This window comes from Ceratotherium simum, chromosome 33 (genome assembly GCF_057802395.1).
Source record: "Ceratotherium simum simum isolate JZ-2026a chromosome 33, ASM5780239v1, whole genome shotgun sequence".
Classification (NCBI taxonomy): Eukaryota; Metazoa; Chordata; class Mammalia; order Perissodactyla; family Rhinocerotidae; genus Ceratotherium; species Ceratotherium simum.
In genome coordinates, this window is record NC_141932.1 from 6,826,737 (window position 1) to 6,853,392 (window position 26,656).

The window sequence follows — 26,656 nt, forward strand, 5'->3', positions numbered from 1 at the left end:
AGGAAGATGGGCACGGACGTTAGCCTGGGGGCCAATCTTCCTCAGCAAAAAGAGGAGGATAGGCGATGGATGTTAGCTCAGGGCTGATCTTCCTCACACACACACAAAAAAATTTGACTGTTGTGTGACCCATTTGTCAAGGCTTACTAGGGGACAGGTTTACTCAGCCTCAAAGGCAGAAACATCCATTTCTGTTTTCTTGTTGACCTTTCTGCTCTCAGGGGCAAAGAGTGTCCAGCTTTTACCAGAGATCCTTGCATTTTAGATGATACTATGTGCTTGCCTAGCCATTGTATTGTGCCAATGCCAATTTTCTGGTTTTGATAATGTACTATAGTTATATTACATCAGGGGAAGCTAGTTGATGGGTACGTGGGAACTCTGTACTATTGTTTGTGACTCTAAAACTATTTCAAAATAAAATTTTTTTTGAAGAAAATGTGTTAGAGAAGACTTTGAATGAGATAGGATGGATCTCAAGATGGGTGGAGCCAGAGCCACACACAGCTGATTTATGGGGAAGATGTTGTCATTGATGGCTTCTTGTTTCCTGAGTCGGTTGCAAGAAGGAAACTACATCAGATGGTGGTGAACCAAAGTGTCAGGGCAAAACCCCTCCCCACACATCCTGGGGACAAAGCGGGCAGGAGGGAGCTGCGATTGCCCTCGTCCCACTTCTTCCTTTGAACTGTAAAACTGAAGAGGACATCTTGGTCCTGGCAGAAAGGACGCTATGATCATAGAATTTCTGTCCCTGCTTTGCCTCGGTGAGTCTGCAGGACTGGGACTGGGACAGATGGGTGAGGATGGGTGAGAAGATTCATGGTGGAGTGGGGGTTTACACAGGAAACAAGGCTAGTATAGATATGATGGCTTCTGTGTATTGCATACATGCGACCTCTCAGAGTTTTGTGGGCTGTGGTACCAATACACCTCGCTTCTGGTGCTGGCACATAAGAGAAAAGGAACCTGAGCTTCAGAGATGTGTAATAATACCTTCTGTTTACTCGGCTGAGAAATGCAGAGCTCGGATGCGGTCTCCAAGTCTGTGTGGTCTAAATACCTGAGTCTTGCCCTGCGTGTTCCATTGGCGTATGAGGGGGCAGGGTCTATAGCGTGTGAAAAGCTGTGAGTTTGGGTACAAATGAGCAATACAGAAAAGACCTATGCCTGGGGATGACGGATAGGAAGAAAATTTCCTGGTCAGCACTATCCTTAGCCTAATTTTAACCATCTTCAATTTGAATAGCATGTAATCAAGCAGACCTCAGCCTGTAAAAAGGAAGACCTTGATTACACTCTTGGCTCAGTCCCCTAGGAGCTCTAGATTTTGACCCAGCATCTCTATCTTACTAAGCTCCCAGTTCCTCCTTTGTGAGTAGGGGTGTGGAGGATAACAGGACTCACCATCTGCCCCAGTTACTTCCTCCTTCTTCTGGGTACAGCCCTTTTCTTTGGGGTAAGCTCCTCCACACACATTTGAGCTTTAGAGGTGGCTGTAGGTCACCATACCCCAAACCTCCAGCTGCAGGGCAGAGTAAGCTGGGCAGTCAAGTGACTGACCTCATCCTCCCCGTATTCATTTCTGAGGGCTGCCAAAACAAGGTACCATAAACCGGGGTGCTTAAAATGACAGAAATCTATTCTCTCATAGACTGGAGGCCAGAAATCCAAAATCAAAGTGTCAGCAGGATTGGTTCCTTCTGAGGGCTTTGAGGAAGATTCTGTTCCATGCCTCTCTCCTCAATTCTGGGGGACGGGAGGCAACCCCTGGTGTTCCTTGGCTTGTAGATGCATCACTCCAGTCCCTCACATCTTCACATGGTCATCTTCCCTCTATGTGTTCTGACTCTGTGTCTCTTCTCCTTTTCTTATAAGGACATCAATCATATTGAATTATGGGCCCAGCCTACTCTGGTATCACTTCATGTTAAACTTAACTAATTACATTTGCAAAGATCAAATAATGCTACTTCCAAAATAAGGTCACATTCACAGGTACTGGGGGTTAGGACTTGAACAGATCTTTTTGGGGGACACAAATCAATCCATAACACCTTCCCTCCAGCCATAATCATTGTTCCAGGGGTGGGTCTATGATGCAAGATGAGCCAGTCCAATTCTGTCGGAAGTTTCTCAAATTGGCATTGAGGTTTGAATTTCTTCCCTCTGTGAGTGCAACTTTCCAAATATGCAAGACTGGAGCTGCCTATGGCTGTGCTTCCAGGCTCTTGGTCCTATCCAGACAAGACCCAAAGGGAGCTGGACATGAGAGCTAAGAGAAAAGGGCCTAATAGCATTGAATCTCTGGATCAGGCTTTTCTGGAGGCCAGATCACCACTGCACTTATAGAGGTTGCTTGCATGAACTAATGCAGCTAATCATTCTTTGGCTTAATCTTATTTCAGGTGGACTTATGATATTTGAATCTGTATAAATCTCTATTAGAGAGGGTAAAGGTACCCACAGAAAATTTTAAAAATGTATTGAGTTAAAATTCACATAAGGTTAACCATTTTAAAGTGTACAATTCAGCGGCATTTAATACATTCACAATGTTTTGGAAGCATCACCACTATATAGATCTAAAAGATTTTCATCCCCACTAAAGGAAATGCTGTACCCATTAATCAGTTACTCCCCATACCCCCTTCCTCCATCTGCTGGCAACCACTCATCTGCTTTCTGTCTCTAGATTTACTTATTCTGGATATGTCATACAAATGGAATCATACAATATGCGACCTTTTGTGTCTGCCTTCTTTCACTTAGCCTAATGTTTTCAAGGTTCATCCATGATGGAGCATGTATCAGTGCTATGTCCTTTTCTGCGGCCGAATAATATTCTACATAAAAATTTTAAACTTTCTGATGATGTGTTCAAAGGAGCTATAAAATTATAGATATCCAGTTATTGGTAGTTCCAATTCTGTCATCAATTAGGATTCTGCACCCAATTCTGACGTGGAGAGACAGGGGTATTCCCACACCACCAAGCAATTCTCTGTGACACCAGCTGGGTGTCCTACAATTCTGACCTGGAGATAGTGTCTGATCCCACAGACTGAGGGATCAATCCCACAAGACTGCTCCCGCTTTCTGATGCCAATCACAAGTCCAGGTTGTCACCTGTGATTCTGACCAATTGGCTATAGATGGGAGGTTCCAACCACCATCTCCTTGGGTTTCATTAATTTGCTAGAGTGGCTCACAGAACTTAGAGAAGCATTTTACTTACTGGATTACCAGTTTATCATAAAAGGATATAACTCAGGAACAGCCAGATGGAAGAGATGCATAGGGCAATGTATGGGGAAGGTCGAGGAGCTTCCATGCTGTCTCTGGGCACACCAATCTCCCCAAATCTCCACATGTTCACCAACCAGAACGCTGTCCTTCTGGGTTTTTATGGAGGCTTCATTACATAGGCACAATTGATTAATCATTGGCTATTGGTGATTGAACTCCATGTCCAGCCCCACTCCCCTCCCAGGATAGGGAGGCCAGACTGAAAGTTTCACCCCTCTAATCACATGGTCAGCTTCAGTGTCAACCAGCCCTCATCCTTAGGTGCTTTCCAACAGTCAACTCATTAATATCACAAAAGACACCTTTATTGCTCTCAACACTTAGGAAATTCCACGGGTTTTAGGAGCTCTGTGCCAGCAAAGAACAAAGACCAAATGTGTATTTTTTTTGTTACAAATCACAATATCATAATAGTTTTTATTGTCACTTTTTTGAGGGAACTATGGTTTCTGTTGTCCCCTACTCTTCCCTATCTCAGTTGAAGGTAATAGCACCTAACTAGCATGAAATTGTATCCCTCTCCATTTGACATATGTAAAGACCTTACTAAACGTTAAATCTATGATAAGTGGCAGAGGCAGGTGAAGATGGTAGCTGTATAGTAAATGATAGCGATCTGTAAGGGACCTGCTAAATACCATAAGTATATAAATGGTTGATGAATATAAAGTCTGCCAAAAGATAGATACTCGATAATTGGTATTTTTTATTGTTTTTACTTTTTTTAATTTAAGTATTATTGACATCCATTATGTTAGTTTCTGGTGTATAGCATAGTGATTCAATATTTATAAGCATTATGAAATGATCGTCATGATAAGTCTAGTTACCATCTATACCGCTCTAAAGTTGTTACAACGCTATTGACTATATTCCCTATGCTGTATATTACATCCCCATGGCTTACTTATTTTATAATTTGAAGTTTGTACCTCTTAATCCCTTTCACCTATTTGTCCCAACTTCCCACCTTCCTCCCCTCTGGTAACCATCGGTTTGTTCTCTCTATCTATGAGTCTGTTTCTGTTTTGTTTTGTTTGTCCATTTGTTTTGTTTTAAAGATTTTACATATAAATGAAATCATATGGTATTTGTCTTTATCCATCTCGTTTATTTTACTTAGCATTATGCCCTCTAGGTCCATCCACCTTGCCGCAAATGGCAGGATTTCATTATTTTTTTATGGCTGAGCAATATTCCATTGTATATATACCATAATTTCTTTATCCATTCATCTATTGATAGACACTTAGATTGCTTCCATATCTTGGCTATAGTAAATAATGCAGAGAACATAGGGATGCAGATACCTTTTGCAATTTTTTATTTATTTATTTTTCTCACCCAAAGCCCCAGTAGATAGTTGTATGTCATAGATGCACATCTTTCTAGTTGCTGTACGTGGGACACGGCCTCAGCATGGCTGGAGAAGCGGTGCGTCGGTGTGCGCCCGGGATCCGAACCCAGGCCGCCAGCAGCAGAGCGTGCGCACTTAACCGCTAAGCCATGGGGCCGGCCCTACCTTTTGAATTAGTGTTTTCATTTTCTTCAGATAAATATCCAGAAGTGGAATTGCTGGATCATATGGTAGTTTTATATTTAATTTTTTGAGGAACCTCCATGCTGTTTTCCATATTGACTGCACCAATTTACATTCCCACCAACAGTGTATTAGTGTTCCCTTTTCTCCACATCTTTGCCAACATTTGTTATTTTTTGTCTTTTTGATAATAGCCGTTCTAACAAGTGTGGGGTGATAATTCATTGTGGTTTTGATTTGCATTTCCCTGATGATTAGTGATGTTAAGCATCTTTTCATGTGCCTGTTGGCCATCTGTATATCTTCTTTGGAAAGATGTCTGTTCAGATCCTCTGCCTATTTTTTAATTGGATTATTTGTTTTTTGGATGTGAAGTTGTATGAGTTCTTTATATGTTTTGGATATTAACCCCTTATTGGATATATGATTTGCAAATATCTTCCCTCATTCGGTAGCTTGTCTTTTCATTTTGTTGGTTTGCTTCACTGTGCAAAAGCTTTTTAGTCTGATGTAGTCCCATTTGTTTATTTTTGCTTTTGTTTCCCTTGCCTGAGTAGATGTGATATTCGAAAGGATACTGCTAAGACTGATGTCAAGGAACATACTGACTATGTAAATCTTCTAGGATTTTTATGGTTTCGGTCTTACATTCAAGTGTTTAATCCATTTTTAGCTCATTTTTTTGTATGGTATAAGATAATGGTCTACTTTCATTCTTTTGCACGTGGCTGTCCAGGTTTCCCAACACTATTTATTGAAGAGACTTTCCTTTCCCATTGTATGTTCTTAGTTCCTTTGTCGAAAATTGGCTGTCAATACATGTGTGGGTTTATTTCTGGGCTTTGAATTCTGTTCCATTGATCTATGTGTCTGTGGTAGTACCATGCTCTTTGGATTACTATAATTTTGTAGTATATTTTGAAGTCAAGGAGTGTGATGCCTCCAACTGTGTTTTGAGGGCTTATCTTTCCTGTGCAGAATCTAAGGGTCTGGGTACCCAACGTGGAGCTCAAATCCCTCGGTTCTCAGAGAAGTTTTGTTCTTTTGAGATCTCTCCCGATTGTGGATCACTGCAGCTGAAGTGTGGTTTTTTCCCTGGGTGAGCCCATGACTCTGCCTCTTTTACCCTTCTCGATACTATCATTTTATTATTTCTTGTGGAGTCTCTGTTCCTCCTATCTTCAGGTCTCTTTCAGAGGGAATTATTCCAAATGTAGCTGTAGATTTGTTGTGTCCGGGGGAGGAGGTGAGTTCAGGATCTTCCTATGGCCATCTTGACCTCTGCCTTGGTCGTTTTTTTAATTTTAGTTATTTCCTGAGAAATATGCTTACTGATGTTACCCGTTCCTCCCTTCCTCAGAATTCTAGTAATATTCCAAAGAGCTATCCATACACCTATATTTATTCTTTGCTTTTTCAAGTTATCCTAGATGCCAATGGGTCTCTTCTTAATAACAGACTTCTCCATTGGAGCCAATTCTCCTTGCCTAAGTCAATTGTGGTCCCTTATTAAGAAAGACGAGTAAGTTCTGAGGGTCTAATGTACAGCACAGTTATTATGTTGATAATTCTGTATTATACACTTGAAATCTGCTAGGAGAGTAGATCTTAATCATTCTCACACACAAAAAAGGTAACTATGTGAGGTGATGGATGTGTTAAACAGCTTGATTGCAAGAATCATTTCACAATGTATGTGTATATAAATCATCATATTGTACACATAAAATATGTTACAATTTCGTTTGTCAAAAGAAAGAACCACTCTTCCAATTCTTACAGCCTATTCCTCCATAGACTTTCATGATGTAAATGAACTAAAGGCTACTATGTGCTTATTAAAAAAAAAAAAAAAAAGAATGGGAGTCACTATTTGAACAGAAGATTGGCTGATCACAGAGCTGAGATGACATGAGTCTAAAGGCAGGATTCGGGGAAGGATTGAAAAGAGACCATGAGACCTAGGACCCCTTGACCACACAAAAGCCAATTCCCTACCTATTCATCCCAGCCATTCTCACTGCTAATGCAGCTTTGGTCCTTTGTCAAACCCCCCACCTCTTTCCCTCTCGGTGAAGCTTGAGGGTCTGTGTTGTGAGTCAACACCTGAGTCAAATTTCTCATGTCTAGAGAAATTCTAGCTTTACCCATAAACAGACCCCAAGACCGGTGTCCCACTTTCCCTACAATATGGGACTGGGGTCCCATTCTTCCATCCATAGAGTGACATTCCTATCCCAGAAGCAAATATAAAGAACAGAACATGGAAGATGTGGGGGCTAAAATATGCAAAGAGCAAAGCCACAAGTGAGGAGAGCATTTAGGATCAGAAAACGTCTTGATTTCTTTAAGAGGAGAATGACTTGGTCTGGGAGAGCAGATTCTCTCCATTTCAATGAGGGAAGAAACCCTCCCTTGACAGCCCACTGTAGAATAACCCCTACATTATTTAACTGGTAAGGATAAAAACTGCAGTCTCAGAAAATATGAGAGGAAAATATAGGTAAACATTCAACGATTTTAGGTGGCGAAAGAAAGAATAATCATGAAAGCAATGCAGTAAATCAGAAAAGGTTTCTGGAATTTTCTACATAAACATAACTTCTGAAGGACAAACAACATGACAAATATCAAAGGTAAAAAATAAACCCAGGGAAATAGCTAGAAGGACTAGGACAGATCTTTAACAAATTAGTTGTGCATTCTCCGCTGATTTGTGCTCAAAGATAAACACATCATTCATCTCTCATGAGGGTTTCTCTTCTAGGGCTTTGTCTGGGCCATGAAGATGAGAAAAAGAATGGTGAGTTGTCTCTCATGCACTCTGTTTGTTCCTGCATCCCCAGTTTCATGACCTATTCCCTTTAAACCTCTAAATTCTAAGAGGGTGTTCATGGCCTTCAGGGTGAAGAGTCAAACTAACTCTGAATTCTTTCCAGAGAAGCTTCCCAAACCCTTCCTCATCGCCTTGCACAGAACAGTGGTTGAACGCAGTACTAATGTGACCCTGAAGTGCCAGTCTCCCTTCCAGAATGTGACATTCATGCTGGGGAAATCACAGGATCCTAGGTACAAGCAGGAGCAGATAGCAACAGGAAATGAGACTAAATTCCTCCTCACTGACCTGGAGCCTAGGGATGCTGGAACTTACTTTTGTTCCTACAAAACAACAGCCTCCCACGAGTGGTCAGAGAAGAGTGAACACCTGCAGCTGATGGTCACAGGTGAGAAGGACAGCTTCAGGTTTGCTCTTTGATCCACATATTCCTTTTCCTGTGATGGGATCTGGCTGGGGAAGAAGGAATCCAGGAAACAAAAAGACAGATACGACACCATCAGTGTAGGGAACTGGGGAATGGAGACTGAGTGTGGGGACAAGGCTCTTATTGGGGAATCTGAGTGGGTCTCGATGTGGATGTGGGAGAGTCTTTCAGAATATAGGTATTAATAGAAAATTTGAGGTATAGTAAGGCCAAAGATGAAGAGATGATTGTCAGTGAAAAGACAGTTTGTTACAGTTCCCAAGAGGAGGGGGAAATCTGTGCCTTGCAGGACCACTCAGGGAAGCACCAGGGTCAGTCAGGAGCAAAAGGAGGGGAGAACTGTGGGCAAGAGGCTTTATTGTGGCTTCGTGAGAAGGAATAGGCTTAGGATTTGTTCTGGGGTGTTGAAGCTGTCCCTGGTTTTCCACGACCTGACTCTAGAGTGATTAGGGCAGGGGAATAGTGGTCCTGAGTGTGACAGCCCAGTGAAGGAAATGTTTGGGAGGGTGGGCTCTGGATGGCTTGATTTGCATTTGAAAGGTATGATCAAGGGAAAGTTATTTCCCATCTCTAGGAATTGGATAACCCTGGGAGGGGAATCCCTTCAGGCTCAGCAAGGTGTCAAGATATCAAAGCATCAAATGCAGAAAATAAAAGGCATGGTTAATACAGAGACGTGGATGAGAACGTCCCCAGGTACAGTGGAATACTAGAAGCCCTGCCTTTCCCTTTACCCCTAATGCCTTGTCCTCTTCAGGATCAGTCCTAAAACTTTCCCTTTCAGTCAATGGAGAGCCTGAGATGACTCCAGGTCACACTGTCACTCTCTGATGTCTGATTCCATACAATGGAACTGAATGTATCATTATTGCTCTGCTGAAAATGAGGATCCCGGAACCATTACAAGTCAAGAAAGTAAGAAAAAAACAAACTGAGCATCATAGCAGCATAAGACATCCCTTGTTTTTGTCCCCCACTTATGCAACAAAGATTCAGCAGTCATCCATGAACAAAAGTGCCTCTGTGGGAGTTGTGGGATCCAGCATCATACACCAAGGGAATTGGGAGGGGCCTTCCCCAGCTGTGCATTGGGTAGTGGGCAGACGGTCCTCAGTACTGGCTGTAGAACCTGTAGGAGACTGTGAAGCAGTTCCAGCCCCTCTTGGCTGTGGTCCAAGAACATCTGGAAAACACAGATTTGGGCAATCACCTACCAATGAGAGAGCCTTTGTGGAAGTCTACAAACCAAGACTGAATCAAGAAGAAATAGAAAATCTGAACAGATCAGTGATGGGTAAGGAGATTGAATCAGTAATCAAAAACTTCCCAAGAGAGAAAATCTCAAGACCAGATGGTTTCACTGGTGAATTTTACCAAATGTTTAAAGAAGAAATAATGCCAATCCTTCTCAAACTCTTCAAAAACAATTGCAGAAGAGGGAACACTCGTACACTCACTTCACAAGGCCAGCATTACCCTGATACGGACAGGGTATCCAGATAAGGACACTAAAAGCAAAGAAAACTACAGGCCAATACTTTGATGAACATAGATGCAAAAATTCTCAACAAAATGTTAGCAAACCAACTTCAACAATACATTAAAAGAATCATACTACATGATCAAGTGGGATTTGTCCCTGGGATGCAAGGATGGTTCAACATACACAAATCAATAAATGTGATACACCATATCAAGAGAGTGAAAAATTCATATGATTATCTCAATAGACACAGAAAAAGCATTTGATGAAATACAATATCCTTTTGAGATAAAAACTCCCAACAAATTGGGTATATAAGGAATATATCCTAACACAATAAAGGCCGTATACAACCAGCCCATGGCTGACATCATACTCAATGGTGAATAGCTGAAAACTTTTCCTCTAAGATCAGGAAGAACACAAGGATGCCCACTCTCACCACTCCTATTCAACATAATACTGGAAGTCCTAGCCAGAGACTCAGGCAAGACAAAGGAATAAAAGGCATCCACATTGGAAAGAAAGAAGTAAAACTGTCTTTATTTGCAGATGATATGAGCTTATAAAAGGAAAAAGTCCTCAAGACTTTTAGGAAAAATCCTAAAGACTCAACCAAAAAACTGTTAGAACTCGTCAATAAATTGAGTAAAGTTGCAGGATATAAAATCAACATACAGAAATCAGTTCCATTTTTATATACTAACAATAAAATATCTTAAAAAGAAATAAAGAAAACAATCCTATTCACGATAGCATCAAAAACAACAAAATACTTAGGAATAGATTTAACCAAGGAGGTGCAAGATCTGTATGTTGAAAATTACAAGACTGATGAAAGAAATTGAAGTGGACACAAATAAATAGAAAGATATCCCAAGTTCATGGATCAGCACAATTAATATTGTTAAAATGTCCATATTACCCAAAGCCATCTATAGATTCAATGCAATGTCTATCAAAATTCCAATGGCATTTTCACAGAAATAGAATAAACAATCCTAAAATTTGTATGGAACCACAGAAGTTCCTGAATACCCAAAGCAATCCTGAGAAAGACCAAAGCTGGAGGCATCACACTGCCTGATTTCAAACAATACTACAAAGCAACGGTAATCACAATAGTATGGTACTGACATAAAAATAGACACATAGACCAAATGGAACAGAACCGAAAGCCCAGAAATAAACTCAAGCATATACAGCCAACTAATATTTAACAAGAGAGCCAAGAATACTCAATGGGGAAAGGATAGTCTCGTTAATAAATGTTGCTGGGAAAACTGGATAACCACATGTAGAAGAATGAAATTGGACCCTTATCTTACACCACTCACAAAAATTAACTCGAAATAGATTAAAGACTTAAACATGAAACCCAAAACCATAAAACTCCTAGAAGAAAACAAGAAAAAATCTCCTTGACATTGGTCTTGGTAATGATTTTTTGGATATGACACCAAAACCACATGAACAAAAGCAAAAATCAATAAATGGGACGACATTAAACTAAAAGTCTTCTGCAGAGCAAAAGAACAATCAACAGAATGAAAAGGTAACCTACAGGATGGGAGAAAATATTGCACAATGGTGGTCCTCTTTCCCAGGATGGGGAAGATTGGCAAGGATGGGATTGAAAGAGGGAAAATTGGTGGTGTCCTTCATAAAAATTTTTGTTATTAAAAATACTATGAAACTCCAGGAGTATTAAGAAGAGTAACCAAATCTTTGACCCTGTTTTGGGGACACAATGAGCATTGAGAGAATGGAAAAGATGTTCTCTTCCCTACTTCCCAAAGAGGGCATAGAGTCTCTAAGTAGAACATGAGTACTTATGTCCCCAAAGTTCCCATATAATCATTGTGACTCTTTCTTCTGCATCTTGTTTTCTAGACAACCACACTGGACATGGAGCTTCTTCAATAAAAACAGGTAAAACAATCAGAGAGGAGATGTTTTTCCCAGTTACATCCACCTCATGAGGCAGGAGGTCCCGTTGGATTAAAAGGCACAAGAAGAATCTTATTACCCACTTTGCCAATGTTATTGGAGGAATGACTCCCTTTTGAGTGGAGATGACCTCTAAGCCACTCCTGGGTTCTGAAAAAACTGATGAGTAAAACAGCACAGCTGCATTGTCTGCCATGTTACATATTGAAAAACCATAGTGGAGTTTTGTGAAGAACGGAGGTGAGTTTATGTGCTGGGTTGGACAGCAGGACTGGGACTTTGGGAATATGTATGATCAAGGACTTGGCTAAAACTTTAAAGTTCTCAAAAGTAGATAAATATTAAATCCTTTCCCTCTGATGTTGGTTTTCCATGAAGAATTGACTAGGATTCTGTCCTCAGAGACTCTTCTAAAAGTTAGAGCTTTTGGCAGCTTTAGACTGAAACAGGAGCTCATCCAGATTTTAATGGCCAAACATATGATGTAAATTGGCATCTACATGCTTAATCATCCTTTCCTTCTGCAACTCATAACCTCCCTGTAACCTACTCCAAAGGGCCAAAACTATTCAAGGTTTTCATTAGAGTCTGTGTCGGTATAATCCAGTTTTTTAAAGGTATCCTCCAAAATGTCCTTGCAAAATAAGTAATAACCTTTGAAATTGTTTTTATTCAGTATTAGCAGACTTGGAAATGACTGCTACTCCAGCTTTATGAACATAGTTCATACCAGGAATGTTTTCTTGGAGAGATCTGAAATCTGATAGAGTTGAGGAGCATGGAAGTATCAGAAATGAGGTGGGAAGTCTAGCAATGTGTGAGAGGGAGGAGGAAGAGAAGCTTTCGTATTTTTAGCTGTTGTATAACATTTCTTTTCTTTATCTATTGATATATAATTCACATTTCATAAATTCACCCATTTAAAGTGTACAAGTGAGTGGCATTTAGTATATTCACAAGGTTGTGCAACAATCACCACTATCTAATTCCCAAAATAAAATCTCGTACACATTAAGCAGGGGCTCCTCATTCCCACCCCCAGCCCCCACCAGGCCCTGGCAACCATTAATCTGCTTTCTGACTCTATTGTTTTACCTATTCTGGATATTTCCTATAAATGGATTCATGCAATATGTGGTCTTTTTTGAGATTGCCTTCTTTCAGTTAGCATGAGGTTTTCAAGGTTCATCCATGTTGTAATATGTATCAGCACTTCATTTCTTTTCGTGGCTGAAAAATATTCCATTGTGTGGATAGACCACATTGTGTTTACCAATTCATCAGTTGATGGACATTGGGCTGTTTGTACCTTTTGGCTATTGCAAGTAATGCTGCTATGAACATGAGTGTACATGTATCTGAGTCTCTGTTTTCTATTCTGTTGGGTATCTACCTAGGAATAGAATTGCTGGGAATATGGTGACTGTATATTTAACTTTTTGAAGAACTGCCAAATAGTTTTCTAATGTGGCTGTACCATTTTACATTCCCACCAGTAATATATGTGGCTTCCAATATCTCCACATCCTTGCCAACATTTGTTATTTTCCTTTTATTTTATTGTAGCCATCCCAGCGGTTGTGTCTATAATTTCTTAAGATGTACTTTCTGAGTTCATATTTATACCACCACAATTATAAACAGAATAAAAATCTTTAAGCACAGATATGCTGTCCCAGCCTGTGCACATATGTCTCAAAGCTACCAGAAATGGACCCTCTACTCCAACGCCGGGCAGGGACTGACGGTGAATTTCGTTACCTAACTTGGACACAAGGCCAGGCTTTCCTTCTGATGCCTGTGACTTCATTTATGTCCTGTGTCAAGCTGTATCCCATTGCTCAGTCGGATTTCTTCAAACCGATATCATAGAACCTTTGTAATATACTTTGACAATTTGTAAATAGTGATGTGAAATGTGACCAGGATATGTGGACATCTCAGGGTGAACCCAGATAAGCAGGTTGTGGGGCCATGTGAAGAGAAAAATTTTGCAATAATTTACTTCTCGTTTCTGGCAAATTTCTGAGTGAGAGTAACTATAGGTTGGGCAAGGGGAGAGTTGAAAGGATAAGGTAAGGTTGACGTTTCTCTGCTTCCATCGAGGGGCCCTGAAGGTCCCAGAACAACCGTTCCCGCCATGCTTTCATATGTCCATGGAGACGCACTGATAGCATTGTTGCTTTTGAGGGTCTGTTGGATTCGGTGCCAGGAGAAGCAGACCCTTAAATAAGTATTAGTGTGAAAGTGACATCTTAGGAGAGAAGGGAAGAAGGGTTAGGAGGAAAAGACACTAAGCAAGGATGGGATATTCGGGTCCCTTAGCTGGTATCTTTGCTCAATCCTGCAGGAAAGCCCAAGAGATAGAGAAAGTCACAAGTACACGAGGCCAGAGCTAGGGCATTCATGTTCCTACAAATGGTAGTCATTGGTAAAGGGGTGCCCCTGAGGCACATAATCCCAAGGCATTTCTGATCCTTCAAGGCAGTCTCCCAACAAAGAGATGCAAACGTTCACGTCGGAAAGGGAAAGAAACCATGATCTGGAGTGCATAAAATGGCAGAGGGATCTTGAGAACACGGGAGGAAAAGCATGACAGCGTCTGCTATAGAGGGAGATGGTGTGGGAGGAATATTGGGTGAGAAAATAATCATTATCTCTGCAGTCTCATTATCCTACACGGTGAGTCAGATTTTAGACTGAGCGCTTTAAAGCCAGTATCTTTCCTTAGCACCTATCTCTTCAAGTTAGGTATTGTTATGAGCCTTCCTCCCTCCTTTTTCTCCAGCTTTATTGTGGTATAACTGACAAATAAAATGGTAAGATATTTACAACGTGATAATTTGATATATGTATACATTGTGAAAGGATCTCCCCACTGAGTTGATTAATATATCCCTCACCTCACATATTTACCCTTTTTTTTTTGTGAGAATGCTTAAGAGCTACTCTCATAGCAAGTTTCAATTATACAATACAGTGGTATCAACTATACTCACTTTGTTATACATTAGATCCCCAGACCTTATTCATCATATAAGTGGAAGTTTGTAACCTTTGAACAACATCTCCCCATTTCCCCCACCCACCGCCCCTGGCAACCATGATTCTATTCCCTGTTTCTATGAGTTCGGTTTTTTTTTTTAGATTCCACCTGTAAGTGAAATCACGCAGTGTTTGTCTTTCTCTGTCTGGCTCATCTCACTTAGCATAATGTCCTCCAGGCTCATCCATGTTGTTGCAAATGGCAAGATTTCCTCCTTTTTTATGGTTGAATAATATTCCATCATATATACCAGATAGAAAATGATTCTTGAACTGGGTGAGAGTTTGAACTTTCATTCATCTGTGATTGGACTTATCGCCTCTGTAGCATCACAGTTTGTTGGGTAAACGTGTGTCTCACCAGATTATGAGTTCCCTAGAAGATCACTTTTCTCGTATTTCCACACCCAGTGGCCAGCACACAGCTACCCTGACCTTGTGGCTGACTGGCCTAAAAGGTTAGACATATCAGGATCCACAGCCCATCCTGTCAGTGTGACTTTGGGCAATTCATTGTACTTCCTGGTACTTTGTTTATTGTTTGAATGAAATGCAAACAGTAAACCTGTCTTGTGTGCTTATTGCCAAGATGAGAGAGAACACATAAGAAGAAACTAGCGCAGAGTGTCTCACAATAAATGATCAGTATTATTGCTATGAGTGAAACATTGATTGCAAACTTCCCATGTGCGAGGCTCTGCGCTAACCCTCTCTGTAGGTACTGACCCATTTCATCTCCCTACCTTCCAGTGAAGTATCCACTATCTTTATCCTCACTTTGAATGGGGAAATGAAAGCTCAGAGAGATTAAGCAAATTCGCTAAAGCAATTGGAAGTGCCAGCTTCGAAGTGGCAGTTCCGTTTCGAAGCCAGGTCGTCTGACTCCTCGTAACTGCTCTGCTTAACCCTATCAGTGTGTTTCAGGAGCCAGACTGATTCTCTGATCTGCTTCTCTCCCTCCAGACACCAGTGTCATCGCTGTCACCACCTTCAGCTGCCTTTCCATCTTTCTCCTTTTCCTCTCAGTCCTCTTCATCTACAGATGCACTCGGCATGGTGAGTTCAGAGAAGCAGCAGTTAAAAATGCTGGGGAAGGGGCGTAAAGGGAAGGATTTTCTCATTAGGTAAATTCCTCCCTGGATTCTTTTTTATAGGCTCATCACATGAAGAACCCACCAAGAGGTAAATATATCTGACATATCTTGTGTCCAGCTTAACTCGCACTCCGTGCTTCAGGGACCCCCCCCTGCACATCAGTGATTTCACGCCCAGGACCACCTCTCTCAGCCCGAGCTGTGACCTTCCTCCTCTCCTCTCCAAAGCCCTATCCTCTCCCCCAAATCTTCAGATCCTGTGCTTCAATGTGCTTCTCTCTCTTGTAGAACCAGCAATTCCGAATTTCCCGTGCAGGAGGCTACAGGTAAGTAACAAAAGAAGAAACCGCAAGAGATGGGATAGAAAGACTAAAGTCTGACTCCTGCAATCTCAGAACTGAATTTTTTTTTTTCTCACTCACATGCAGATTTATCCAAGCTGGAAAGGATATCTATCTTGGTGAGTTCTCCCCTTTGGAATTCCCCTAGAGCTCACTTGCTCATATAGCGGTACTCTGGTTATGTGGATGCCCCCAACTCACACAATTGACAGGAGGCCAACTAACATTGTGTTTAAAAACATGTGCTTTGAGCGAATTCCTAAAAACAGAGAGTAGAATGGTGGTGACCAGGGGCGGGGGGGGGGGCGGATTGGGGTGATACTGTTTAAGGGTACAAATTTGCTGCTATTAGATACATAAGTGCTGGGGATCCAATGCACAGTATAGTGATGATAGTCAACAGTACTGTACTATAAAACTTCAAAGTTGCTAAGAGACTAGATCTTAATTGTCCTCACTGCGAAAAAGATATGATAATCATGTGACCGTGATAGAGGTGTTAGCTAAAGCTATGCGGTAATCATATTGCAATATATAAATGTATCAAATCAATATGTTGTACACCTTAAACTTACACAATGTTACATGTCAGTTATATCTCAATAAAAAACAAACAAACCATGAGCTTTGAGATCCAGAGTAGCTGGATTCCAGCTCCTAATGCCTACTATTTATCACCAGTGTGGCCTGAGACAAATCACGAAATCCCTGTAAATTAGATCTTTCATTTCCTCCCATATCTACTGGGAATAAAAATCGCCATTGAAAAGGCTTGTGCAAATCCGGAGGTGTCATACACATGAAGGGTTTATTGCAGTGTCCAGCAAACTTTAAATGTCAGATGGATGGTATGAGAGCATCAATTAACAAATGTTAATAAATTTACATCAGTCTTTTTTTTCTATTTAAAATACTGTTTATTTGTGATTTAACATTAATTAGCATTACATCTATAAGCAATATCAGATAACATTTATACATATTTGAACAGGACACAGAGGTTCATTGGTTCATTCTTTATGCCAAAGCAAGTAAATAGAGGCATTACCAAAAGGTGCAAATAGTTCACTGTTGCAATTAAAAAATATCTATCCACATTGCATTCATTTACATATTTTTAAAAAGATATGGAAAAGCATCGTTGATAGGTTCGAAAATTAAGCATCAATCAACAAATCTTGTCTATTTTAAATGTTGGATTAGTGGCATTGACTAGCAAATTGTTGATAAAAATAACAGTATAATAATATAATATTATGATGTGGTACCTCCATACAATGGAATACTATTCAGCAATAAAAAAGGAAGAACCTATCTATATATGTGATAAATAAATACACTTCAAAAACATTTTGCTAAGTGAAAAAGCCATATACAAAAGGCTGTATATAGTATTGTTCCGTTTATATAAAATCTCCAAAAAAGGCAAATCAGTAGTTGTTTATAGCTGGGATGGGGGTTGGGGGTGGAGAGGGGAGTGCAAGACTTAGCTGCAAACAGGAACAAGGGAATTTTGGGGGTGATAGATGCTCTAAAACTGTATTGTGGTGATAGCTGCATCGTTCTACAAGTTTATTAAAAGTCATCAAGTTATACACTTATAATAAGGGAATTTTATGGTATATAAATTTTATCTTAATAAAATCGTTTAAAAAATAATATAATATTATATAACCAGTAGGTATTCTCATAGGATGGTAGTTCTTATCTCAAAACCATACATTTGCAATGATCTTTATAAGCACCAGTTACCATTGATTGTTAGTCTCATTTTATTAACATGAGAGTCAAAACCCTCATCCTCACTGAAACACAGCCATTCTAGAATGGCACTGTCCAATAGGACTTTCGATGATGATGGAAATGTTCTATAGCTGTGTTGTCTGATACAACAGCTGCCAGCCACATGTGGCTATTGCACATTTAACATGTGTCTGGTATAACTGAGGACCTGAACTTTAAATTAAATTAAATTTTAATTCATTTAAATTTAAATTGCCATACGTGGCTCATGGCTACCATATTGGACAGCTGAGCTCTAAATGCCCATCTCTTTTCCCCAAAGACCGACGACCCCCAAGGAGTGACCTATGCCGAGCTAAACACCAAGACACCATCTGAGGCAGCTTCTGTCCCCACCGAGGATCCCCTGGGATCTTGTGAATATGCGACACTGAAGGTTTAGAAGGAGAATAGCAGGAACCACTAGAGGACGGGCTTCTTCCCTGGGAAGGGGAGTATAGATGAAGACGGCTGAGATGACTGGACATATGGAAATCAGGTCACTCTGTGTTCTTCGCTCAAAAATCCATGATAACAAGATTAAGTTTCTCTCTTTTTGCTTCTACACCTCTCAAAAATTACTGGATGGGTTTTCCCAAAATTTGGAGTGTGACTTTAGTATGGTTTGATTTAAAACATAGGCTAAGAATATGTATTATATATATGGGCTGGTGGTACTCATAATATTCATGTAGGGAGTTCTGGACGGCACCATGTAAATAGAATATGATTCACCAGAGAAGCCCATGTGGTTGCTGATGGGTGAGGCATCCCATAGATGCAGCGATTTTGAAAAGGACCACAAAATACGAGACACTCAGTTGTGAACTAACAAAAGCATCCCTAAGTAGCATTCACCCAGGTAAACAGCTAAATGTATTTGCTTCACGATTCTTTCATGCTGCACTGGGCAGCCATCTAGACCCAAGTCAAGACCAGTTTCCTCTCCGACATGAATGAAAGAGTTTACTTAGTGCCATCATACTTCTGTTGATATTATTTCTTTATTATTATTAAAATCAAAGGACGCAATGAAGTTAGACTTACAAGATATATGTGGATTTTGTCACTTGGTGCCCATAGTTTAATTAATTTATGTTAATACATCATTGTAAGGATTTTTCTGAGTGTGGACTTTTTTGCTGTGACAATGGCACCAAATGACCACTTATGCATGATACAAATATATGAGCTTTGCTTCCACAGTTATGACACTCAATCAGATTTGAAAGTAATTTTTTTTTTTTTTGCTGTGGAAAATTCGCCCTCAGCTAACATCTGTTACCAATCTTCCTCTTTTTGGTTGAGGAAGACTTGCCCTGAGCTAACAACTGTGCCAGTCTTCCTCTATTTTGTATGTGGGTCTCCACCATGGCATGGCTGACAAGTGGTGTAGTTGCGCGCCCAGGAAATCAAACCCGCGAACTTGGGCCGCTGAAGCTGAGTGTGCCAAACTTAACCACTAGGCCATGGGACCGGCCCCTGAAAGTAATTTTTTAATAATGAACGTTGAAAGATTTGGAATGTATATATAAATATTCTTAAATCATAAGTATATGCTGTATAACTTTCCTCTTTTTAAGTTTTTAATTATGAAATAATTCAATCATAAAGAAAAACATCAAATAATATAAATGGAAATGTGCACACTGTCCTTGTTTTCTAGACATTAACATTTTGCCATGTTTTTATTTCTGCCCCTCCCAATCTGTTCTCCTGTCTCTCTATTCCAGAGGTAAACATTACCCAAGGGAGTGTATATTATTCCTATGATTTTTTCATACTTTTACTACACAGTTATCTATTGATAGCTGATATATGGTAATATTTTATGTGTAATTAAAAAATTTATACATATATATGGAATCATATTGTATATTACAATTCTGTGACTTTTTAAATTTCCCTCAGCATTATGCTTTTGAAATTCATCCAGGTGATTTTTGTGGGTCTATTTCATTGTTTGCTGCATAGAATTCAGTCGTTAACCATACTGTGGAATATTATTCAGCCGTAAAAAGGAATGAGGCACTGTTACATGCCACAACATGGATGAACCTTGAACACTTGATGCTCAGTGAAAGAAGGCAGACACAAAAAGCCACAGCATGTATGGTTCCATTTATACGAAATATCCAGAATGGGCAAATCCTTAGAGACAGAAAGAAGATTAATGGTTTCCAGGGGGCTGGGGGAGGAGGGAATGAAGAGTGACTGCAAATAGGTATGGAGTTTCTCTTTGAGGTGATGAAAATGTTGTAAAATTAGATTGTGGTGATGGTAGTACACCTTATGAATATACTACAAAATACTGAATTGTACAATTTAGAAGCATAGATTTTATAGTATGTGAATTCTATCTCAATAAAAAATAATTTTAAAAGAACTTGGTTGTCTGCCCAAACCATGCTTTCTTTTTACTCTTTCCTTGACTGCTAGATGTTTGGGTTGTTTCCAGGGCTATGCCATCAGCAAAATGCTGCAATAAACATCCTGCAACTGCCTTCTCATTCACCTGTGTGATCTGTCTGGGACATATATTTAGAAATAAAATCTGTCTTCTGTGATGTCCACATCTTTAATCCCACCAGGACAGGCAGACTGATAACTAAGGTGGTTTCACCTATTTATATTTCCATGTATAAATGTATGTTTCCAATTTCCCGCATCCTTGCCAATTCATAAATATGTTAAACTTTATATTTTTTGCTGATTAAAATATGTGAACTCATAACCCATTTTAAAGGTAACCTATATAAAGATAACCTATATAGAGATAAAGATATAAATATATCATAACCTATATAAAGATATCTTATTGTTGTTTTAATTTGCATTTTCCTGATTAGGAGTGAGGTTTATTGACCATTTGGGGTTCCTCTTCTGTGAATTGATGGTTTCTATCCACTGTTGACTTCTCTGTTGAACTGTTGTCTTTTCCTTACTGATTTGAAGGGCCTATTTATACAGTAGGCACACCTTTCTTTCGTAAGCTATATGTTGCAAATATCTCCTGTAAGTCTGTGACTTGTATTTTCATTCTTTTTGTTTCTTTGCATGTTAGCTACTCAAAGTAATTTATCTTTTTTGTGTGTGAGGAAGATTAGCCCTGAGCTAACATCTGTTGCCAATCCTCATCTCTTTGCTGAGGAAGATCGGCCCTGGGCTAACATCCGTGCTCATCTTCCTCTACTTTACATTGGACGCCACCACAGCATGGCTTGACAAGCGGTGCGTCGGTGTGAGCCCAGGATCCGAGCCCACGAACCCCGGGCCACAGAAGCGGAGTGTGCAGACTTAACCACTATGCCGCTGAGTCGACCCCGTCAAAGTAATTCATTTTTTAACTTATATTTGGAGGGATTACTTTGTGCCTTGATGAGCTTTACATGAGAATTATACTCTCCTATATGTTCTTCTAAATTTAAAATTTTGTTTTTTATATTTAATCCATCTGAAATTAATTTTTGTCTAAGATGCAAGGTACAGATCTAGTTTTTCCATTTGGATTATCAATTGTCCCAGTATACTTTATTAAAAGGTTCATTGTTTTTCATTCAAGTTGTGTCTCCAATTTGATGAAATAAGATTGTATCTATTTCGTCTACACCTCCTTCCATTATTAGAGTAGTTTAGACTCTTGGATGGAAATGACAAACGGAAAAACCTAACTTGAAGAAACTTAAAAACAATAAGGAAAGAAGGAAGAAAGGAAGGAAGGAGGGAAGGAAGGAAGGAAGGAAGGAACTGAATCGTGTAACCAAACTAAGGAAAAGACAGAGCTAGAGGCATCCTCAGACAACAGCATCCACATACTCAAATGCCATTTAGACTTTTCTTTTCTATGTCTTTAATCTCTATTTCTATTTCTGTGTGATCATTATTATTCACACCAGCTGTCCCTATGAATCTGGGACTGATAGTGACAGTTCTAGGCGTAGAGCCTTGCAGACTTTTAGCCAAAAAGGTAAAGGAGGCTTTTACTTACGGGATCACTTTAGAAAAAGATATTATTGACTACTTTTGGAAGATGCTAGAAAGCCAACTCACAAAATGTTAAACACAGAGGAAAAAAACCCCAAGCATTTATTCTGCCTTTATTTTATAACCTGTACCTCAACCAAATAGTTGAGGAGGTGAAGTTTCTACTCACACAATTACTACAACTAATACATAAAGAAGAAAACCCCCAAACCATCTCTTTGGCTACGGCATGCCCACTTTATCAGGAATAATAACAGAGACTGTGGTTTAGTGTCTTTCCATCGAGAAACTGTATCTACATGATAGACCATCCAGAGAAAAAGCAGAAAGGACTCTGATGGTCAGAATCAAAGGGATTTATTTTTCCAAGGTTGTACTGATAACAGTGGCAGATCTGATCTAAAACTGAGGCCTGCTAACTCCTAGATCAGAGGTTGGCAAACTTTTTCTGAAAAGGACCAGAGAGTAATATTTCCAGATTTTGTGGGCCATAGGGTCTCTGTTGAGACTACTCTTCTCTGCTGTTGCAGCATGAAGGCAGCCATAGCTGATATGTGAACAAATAGGTGAGACTGTGTTCTAATAAAACTTTATTTGCAAACACAAGTGGTGGGCCATAGTTTGCCAACGCCTGGCCTAGACTAATGCTTTTTGAAATCTGAATGAATTATCAGAATAATAATTGAATTAAACCAGGAAAAATATGTTCTAGGGAGCAAGGAAAGACCTTTTTGCTCATTTCTCAGTTTTTGGGTCTGTAAAAGAGGGAAAAAAAAAAGGATAGAATGGTTTTTGGGGTCCCTTCCATCTTTGACGTGCTAAGCCTCTGGGATCATCCATCCTACGGTGGGTGTGGTTTTGCTTAAGGGAGGGGGCCCAACCAACAACTCTTTGCCAAGAGACCCAGCTGGTTCCACAACTTAGATGGGATCTGTTTCCTGGGAAACTTTGCAACTTGCGGCTTCACTTTTACAGCCCAAGTCACACCAATAATACAATGAAGGACACTGGGTTGAGAAGAGGGTGAGGGAGCCAAGAGCAGAGAGAACTCTTGAATCATGGGGCCCTGGTCTGGCCCTGATTCTCTCACCTCCTTTGTGTCTTCCCTGGGTATGTCTGTTTCCCTGCTTTACAAAGAATCTCTCTCTTATGCACACACACACACAAACACACACAGACACACACACAGACTGTATTAGTTTCCTCTGGCTGCCACAATAAAATACCATAGACTGGGTGATTTAAACAACAGGCATTTATTTTCTCAGTTCTGGAGGCTGGAAATCCAAGATCAAGGTGCCAGCCAATTCAGTTTCTGTTGAGAGCCCTCGTCCTGGCTTACAGGTGGCCACCTTCTCACTGTGTCCTCACATGGCCTTTCCTCTGTGCTCTTGAGGGGAGAGAGAGAAAGAAAGCTCTCTGGTGTCTCTTCTCATAAAGACACTAATCCTATCGGATCAGGGCCCCACTCTTATGACCTCACTTAACCTTAATTGCTTCTTTAGAGGCCCTGTCTCTAAATACAGTCACACTGGGGTTTAGGGCTTCAAAATAATGAATTTCGGGGGGACACATTCAGTCCATATTACACACACATGCACACACACACGCACACACACTATTCTACATAGACACCCACAGACAGAGCTACACAGAGCCTCTACACATACACAATCACACACCAACACACACTCTTATGGGTTGAGTTTTGTTCACACCCCCAAATTGATATGTTTAAGTCTTAACCCCCAATATGTCAGAATGTGGCCTTATTTGGAGATAAGGTCATTGCAGATGTAATTAGTGAAAAAGATGAGGTCATACTGTAGTAGGGTGGGCCCCTCATCCAATATAACAGGAAATTTGGGCACAGAGACACACACACAGGGAGAACTCCATGTGAACATGAAGGCAGAGATTGGAGGGATGTGACTACAAGCCAAGAAATGCCAATGATTGTCAGTGAACCACCAGAAGCCAGGAAAGAGACATGGAACTGAAGAAAGTAACCTTGCCAACACCTTGATTTTGGACTTCTGTCCTCCAGAACTATGAGAGAATAGATTTCTGTTGTTTAAACACCCAGTCTGTGGCATTTTGCTAGAGAAGCCTGAACAGATTAATACAGGGAAGTAGGGAGGCAGCAGGAAGCAAAGCTATGTATAAGCCTCAGCTCCAAGCCCCTGGCATATGATCCATCATCCCATGGGAATTCATTAACAAAACACAGATTCAAAGATAAACGATTAAGAACTTCAAGATGGCAACCGCAGGGCATTATACCCAAAGCACAGGGTCCCATTCTGAATGTGAGGCCCCATTTGCATTGGTTGCATATACTTGCATCCCAGCTTCCACCAGAAGCTCCCGAGAATGGTGCATCTGAAGGATCCTCCACTTTGCTGCCCTCCCCTCACCACACAGTCCCTGGGTGACAAGGTGCCCAAGTCACACTGGGAGCAACAGGATGGAGGAGGAGTATCTCTCTGTTCCTCTTGCCACAGAAGTCATTCTCTTTAAAACTTGGGAGCTCTGGGCGACCATCTGTCTCACCATGTGGAGGAAGCTGGTCTTGAATGAGAAACACAGGGATGACTCAGAGCGCATCTGAGAAAGGAGACAGAGTGACAGTGCCTTCAGCTTTTGTTTTCCTGGTTCTAATTGCTTCCAAAACTCAGCATGCCTTCCCTCCTTGCAGCCTTCTTGTTCAATCATTCTTGGAACCCTCTGAACCAAAAAAAAAAAAAAAAAAAAAAAAAACACTCACAGAAACAGTCCTTTGAGTCTAACCTAGTCTGAGAAAGGATTTTGTTTTGATCCAAGTCTTGACCAATCTCATTAAAACCGATGACCCTAATAGAAATCATTTATGGACATCCACTCTGGTATTTACCCTCCTTTGATTGCTATAGTATGTCTTTTTTTTTTTTTCACATTTAGGTTCTTTTTATTTATTTATTTATTTTACATACAACAAGCTGTAGATATTTAATCCGTAGGGGAGGAAAATTTTTCCCTTCTTCCCTTCTAGGTTCTTTGGCTGGTCTAATAATTAAATTGACGTAAGAGAGATTAACAGGAGAAAAACAAATTTAATTTTGTACATACAGGAGCCCCAAAGATATGAGGCTCTCAGAAGTGACCAGTGCCAGAAGTTTTTATACCTTTTAGACAAAGAAACAACAAATTTTCTGAAGAATTGACAGGACAAAGATGTTTGGGCTTGGGATAGTTAATAAGCAAAGAAGTAACAAGGTTTGTTTATACAGCCTTCTTGGCCCTGAATTCCTATCTCTGGTGATAAGGGTGTCTCTCTTTCTGCTGGTACAGGGAGGGCACCTTTCACATGGGAGATTTATTTCACGCTTTCAGGGGTACAAAGGTGGGTCAGAATGTCCTTCTTGTTTCTGCTGTTTCTTAAGTAACTTTAATTCAAAATAATCGATATGCCAAAGTGGCATATTTTGGAGTGGCCTATTTTGCTCCCCCCAATGTATACAACATGATGTATTTGGAGATAGGTACACACCCATGAAGCCATCACCACAATAAATGCTTATCCACCACCTCCAAATTTCCCTCCTCTCCCCTTTCTTGTTTTTTTTTTTTTATGGGGGGTTTTGGTTTGCTTTTGTGGTAAGAACACTTAGCATGAGATCTACTGTCTTAGCCAATACTATAGTGAGTCTTGATATCCACGAGCTTGCTTTTGCTTTATCCTTGCATTATATATCTTGTCTCTACTCATTTACTTTCAAACTTTCTACATCTTCCTGTTTTCAATGTGTCTTTTGGAACCAAAACGTTAATTTTTTTAGTTCCATCAAAGGTTTCCCTGTAACTGGATCATTTCGTTCATTTACATACAAGAATAGTCAATATTTTCAAGGAGTACAAAATTCTAGGTCAGGAAGTTGTTTTCTTTCAGTAGATTGAAGCTAAAATGCACTGTTCATGGTTCTCTGTTGTTATTTTTACACTCTCTAGAACTGCTATTTCTATGAATATTTTTTCACTGTTTTTGGTTTTCTACAGTTTCACTAAGATGTACCTAGTTTGGGATCTATTGATATCTCTTGGGATATTTTCTGGGTCTCTGGAATCTGGGGATTGGTATCTTTTATCAGTTATGGAAAATTCTCAACCATCATCTTTCAAATACTGTCTTCATCCCTTTCCCTCTCCTCTCCTTCTAAAATGATAATTAAATTTGTACTTGTTCTTCGCACTGTATCCTTTACATCTCTTATCCTTTCTTTGTACATTCCACTGTTTTTGTGTCTTTAGTCTACATTATAGGTATTCTATTCTGACCTATCTTCCAGTTCCCCAATTATCTCTTCTATCGTGTACATTCTATTTCCAAACGTGTCCACTCATATTTTTCTTTATTTCCAGAGCAATGTTTGAACAATTTCGGAGTAAAACACATGTGCATAAAAGCGCACATTCAGGAGTGCACAGTTTAATTAATTTTAACAATTTTTCCCAGGACTAGGAAATTTCAGGGCTAAAAAAGTCCTGGGCAAAGCGGAATGGGCTGGTCACCCTAGCTGCAAGCATATGAGTTGTAAAGACGTCCGTGTGATAATTACACTGATTCAGAGAACTTTTTCCTTTCCCCCATTCCCTTATTACACCCACTTCATAGGTCTAGTCTTTACCTGTGCCCTTGGGGGACGTCTAGGGCAAGTCTCATGACCTTTATAGTCATCTTATATAATAAAGACTTCCAGTCACTAGGGGTTTTTTAAGTCACATGCAAGGAAAAAAACTCTCAGTTCAGCAATTGAAATGCTGTTGGCAGGTTGCCTGTAGCTGCAGTGAGCCTGGTCAGCTTTTTCTTTATTTCCCCACTTGGAGCT

General features: G+C 40.1%; 1 protein-coding gene across 2 annotated transcripts; it reads left to right on the forward strand.

Annotated features, from left to right (window-relative positions):
* The first annotated feature begins 560 nt into the window (after positions 1-560).
* Positions 561-20,656, forward strand: LOC101402737 (V-set and transmembrane domain-containing protein 1). 2 transcript variants are annotated; one of them, XM_087421202.1, is made up of 9 exons: positions 561-767; positions 7,617-7,652; positions 7,789-8,073; positions 11,489-11,527; positions 15,554-15,646; positions 15,745-15,772; positions 15,973-16,010; positions 16,113-16,144; positions 18,091-20,656. In XM_087421202.1, exons 1-9 carry the CDS (start codon positions 734-736, stop codon positions 18,208-18,210), a joined length of 705 nt encoding a protein of 234 aa, XP_087277328.1. In that variant the 5' UTR covers positions 561-733; the 3' UTR covers positions 18,211-20,656. The 2 variants fall into 2 exon arrangements, with proteins under 2 accessions (XP_087277328.1, XP_087277329.1); XM_087421203.1 differs by lacking the exon at positions 7,789-8,073 and having other exon boundaries at positions 18,091-20,654.
* Positions 20,657-26,656: the final 6,000 nt, after the last annotated feature.

What these genes read in the sequence shown, in the direction of transcription:
- LOC101402737 (XM_087421202.1), top strand. Translation starts at nt 734, where the DNA reads ATGATCATAGAATTTCTGTCCCTGCTTTGCCTCG. An exon ending in CCTGCAGCTGATGGTCACAG is followed by an intron (nt 8,074 to 11,488) that starts GTGAGAAGGACA and finishes CTTGTTTTCTAG; the next exon opens with ACAACCACACTGGACATGGA. An exon ending in AGCTTCTTCAATAAAAACAG is followed by an intron (nt 11,528 to 15,553) that starts GTAAAACAATCA and finishes CTCTCCCTCCAG; the next exon opens with ACACCAGTGTCATCGCTGTC.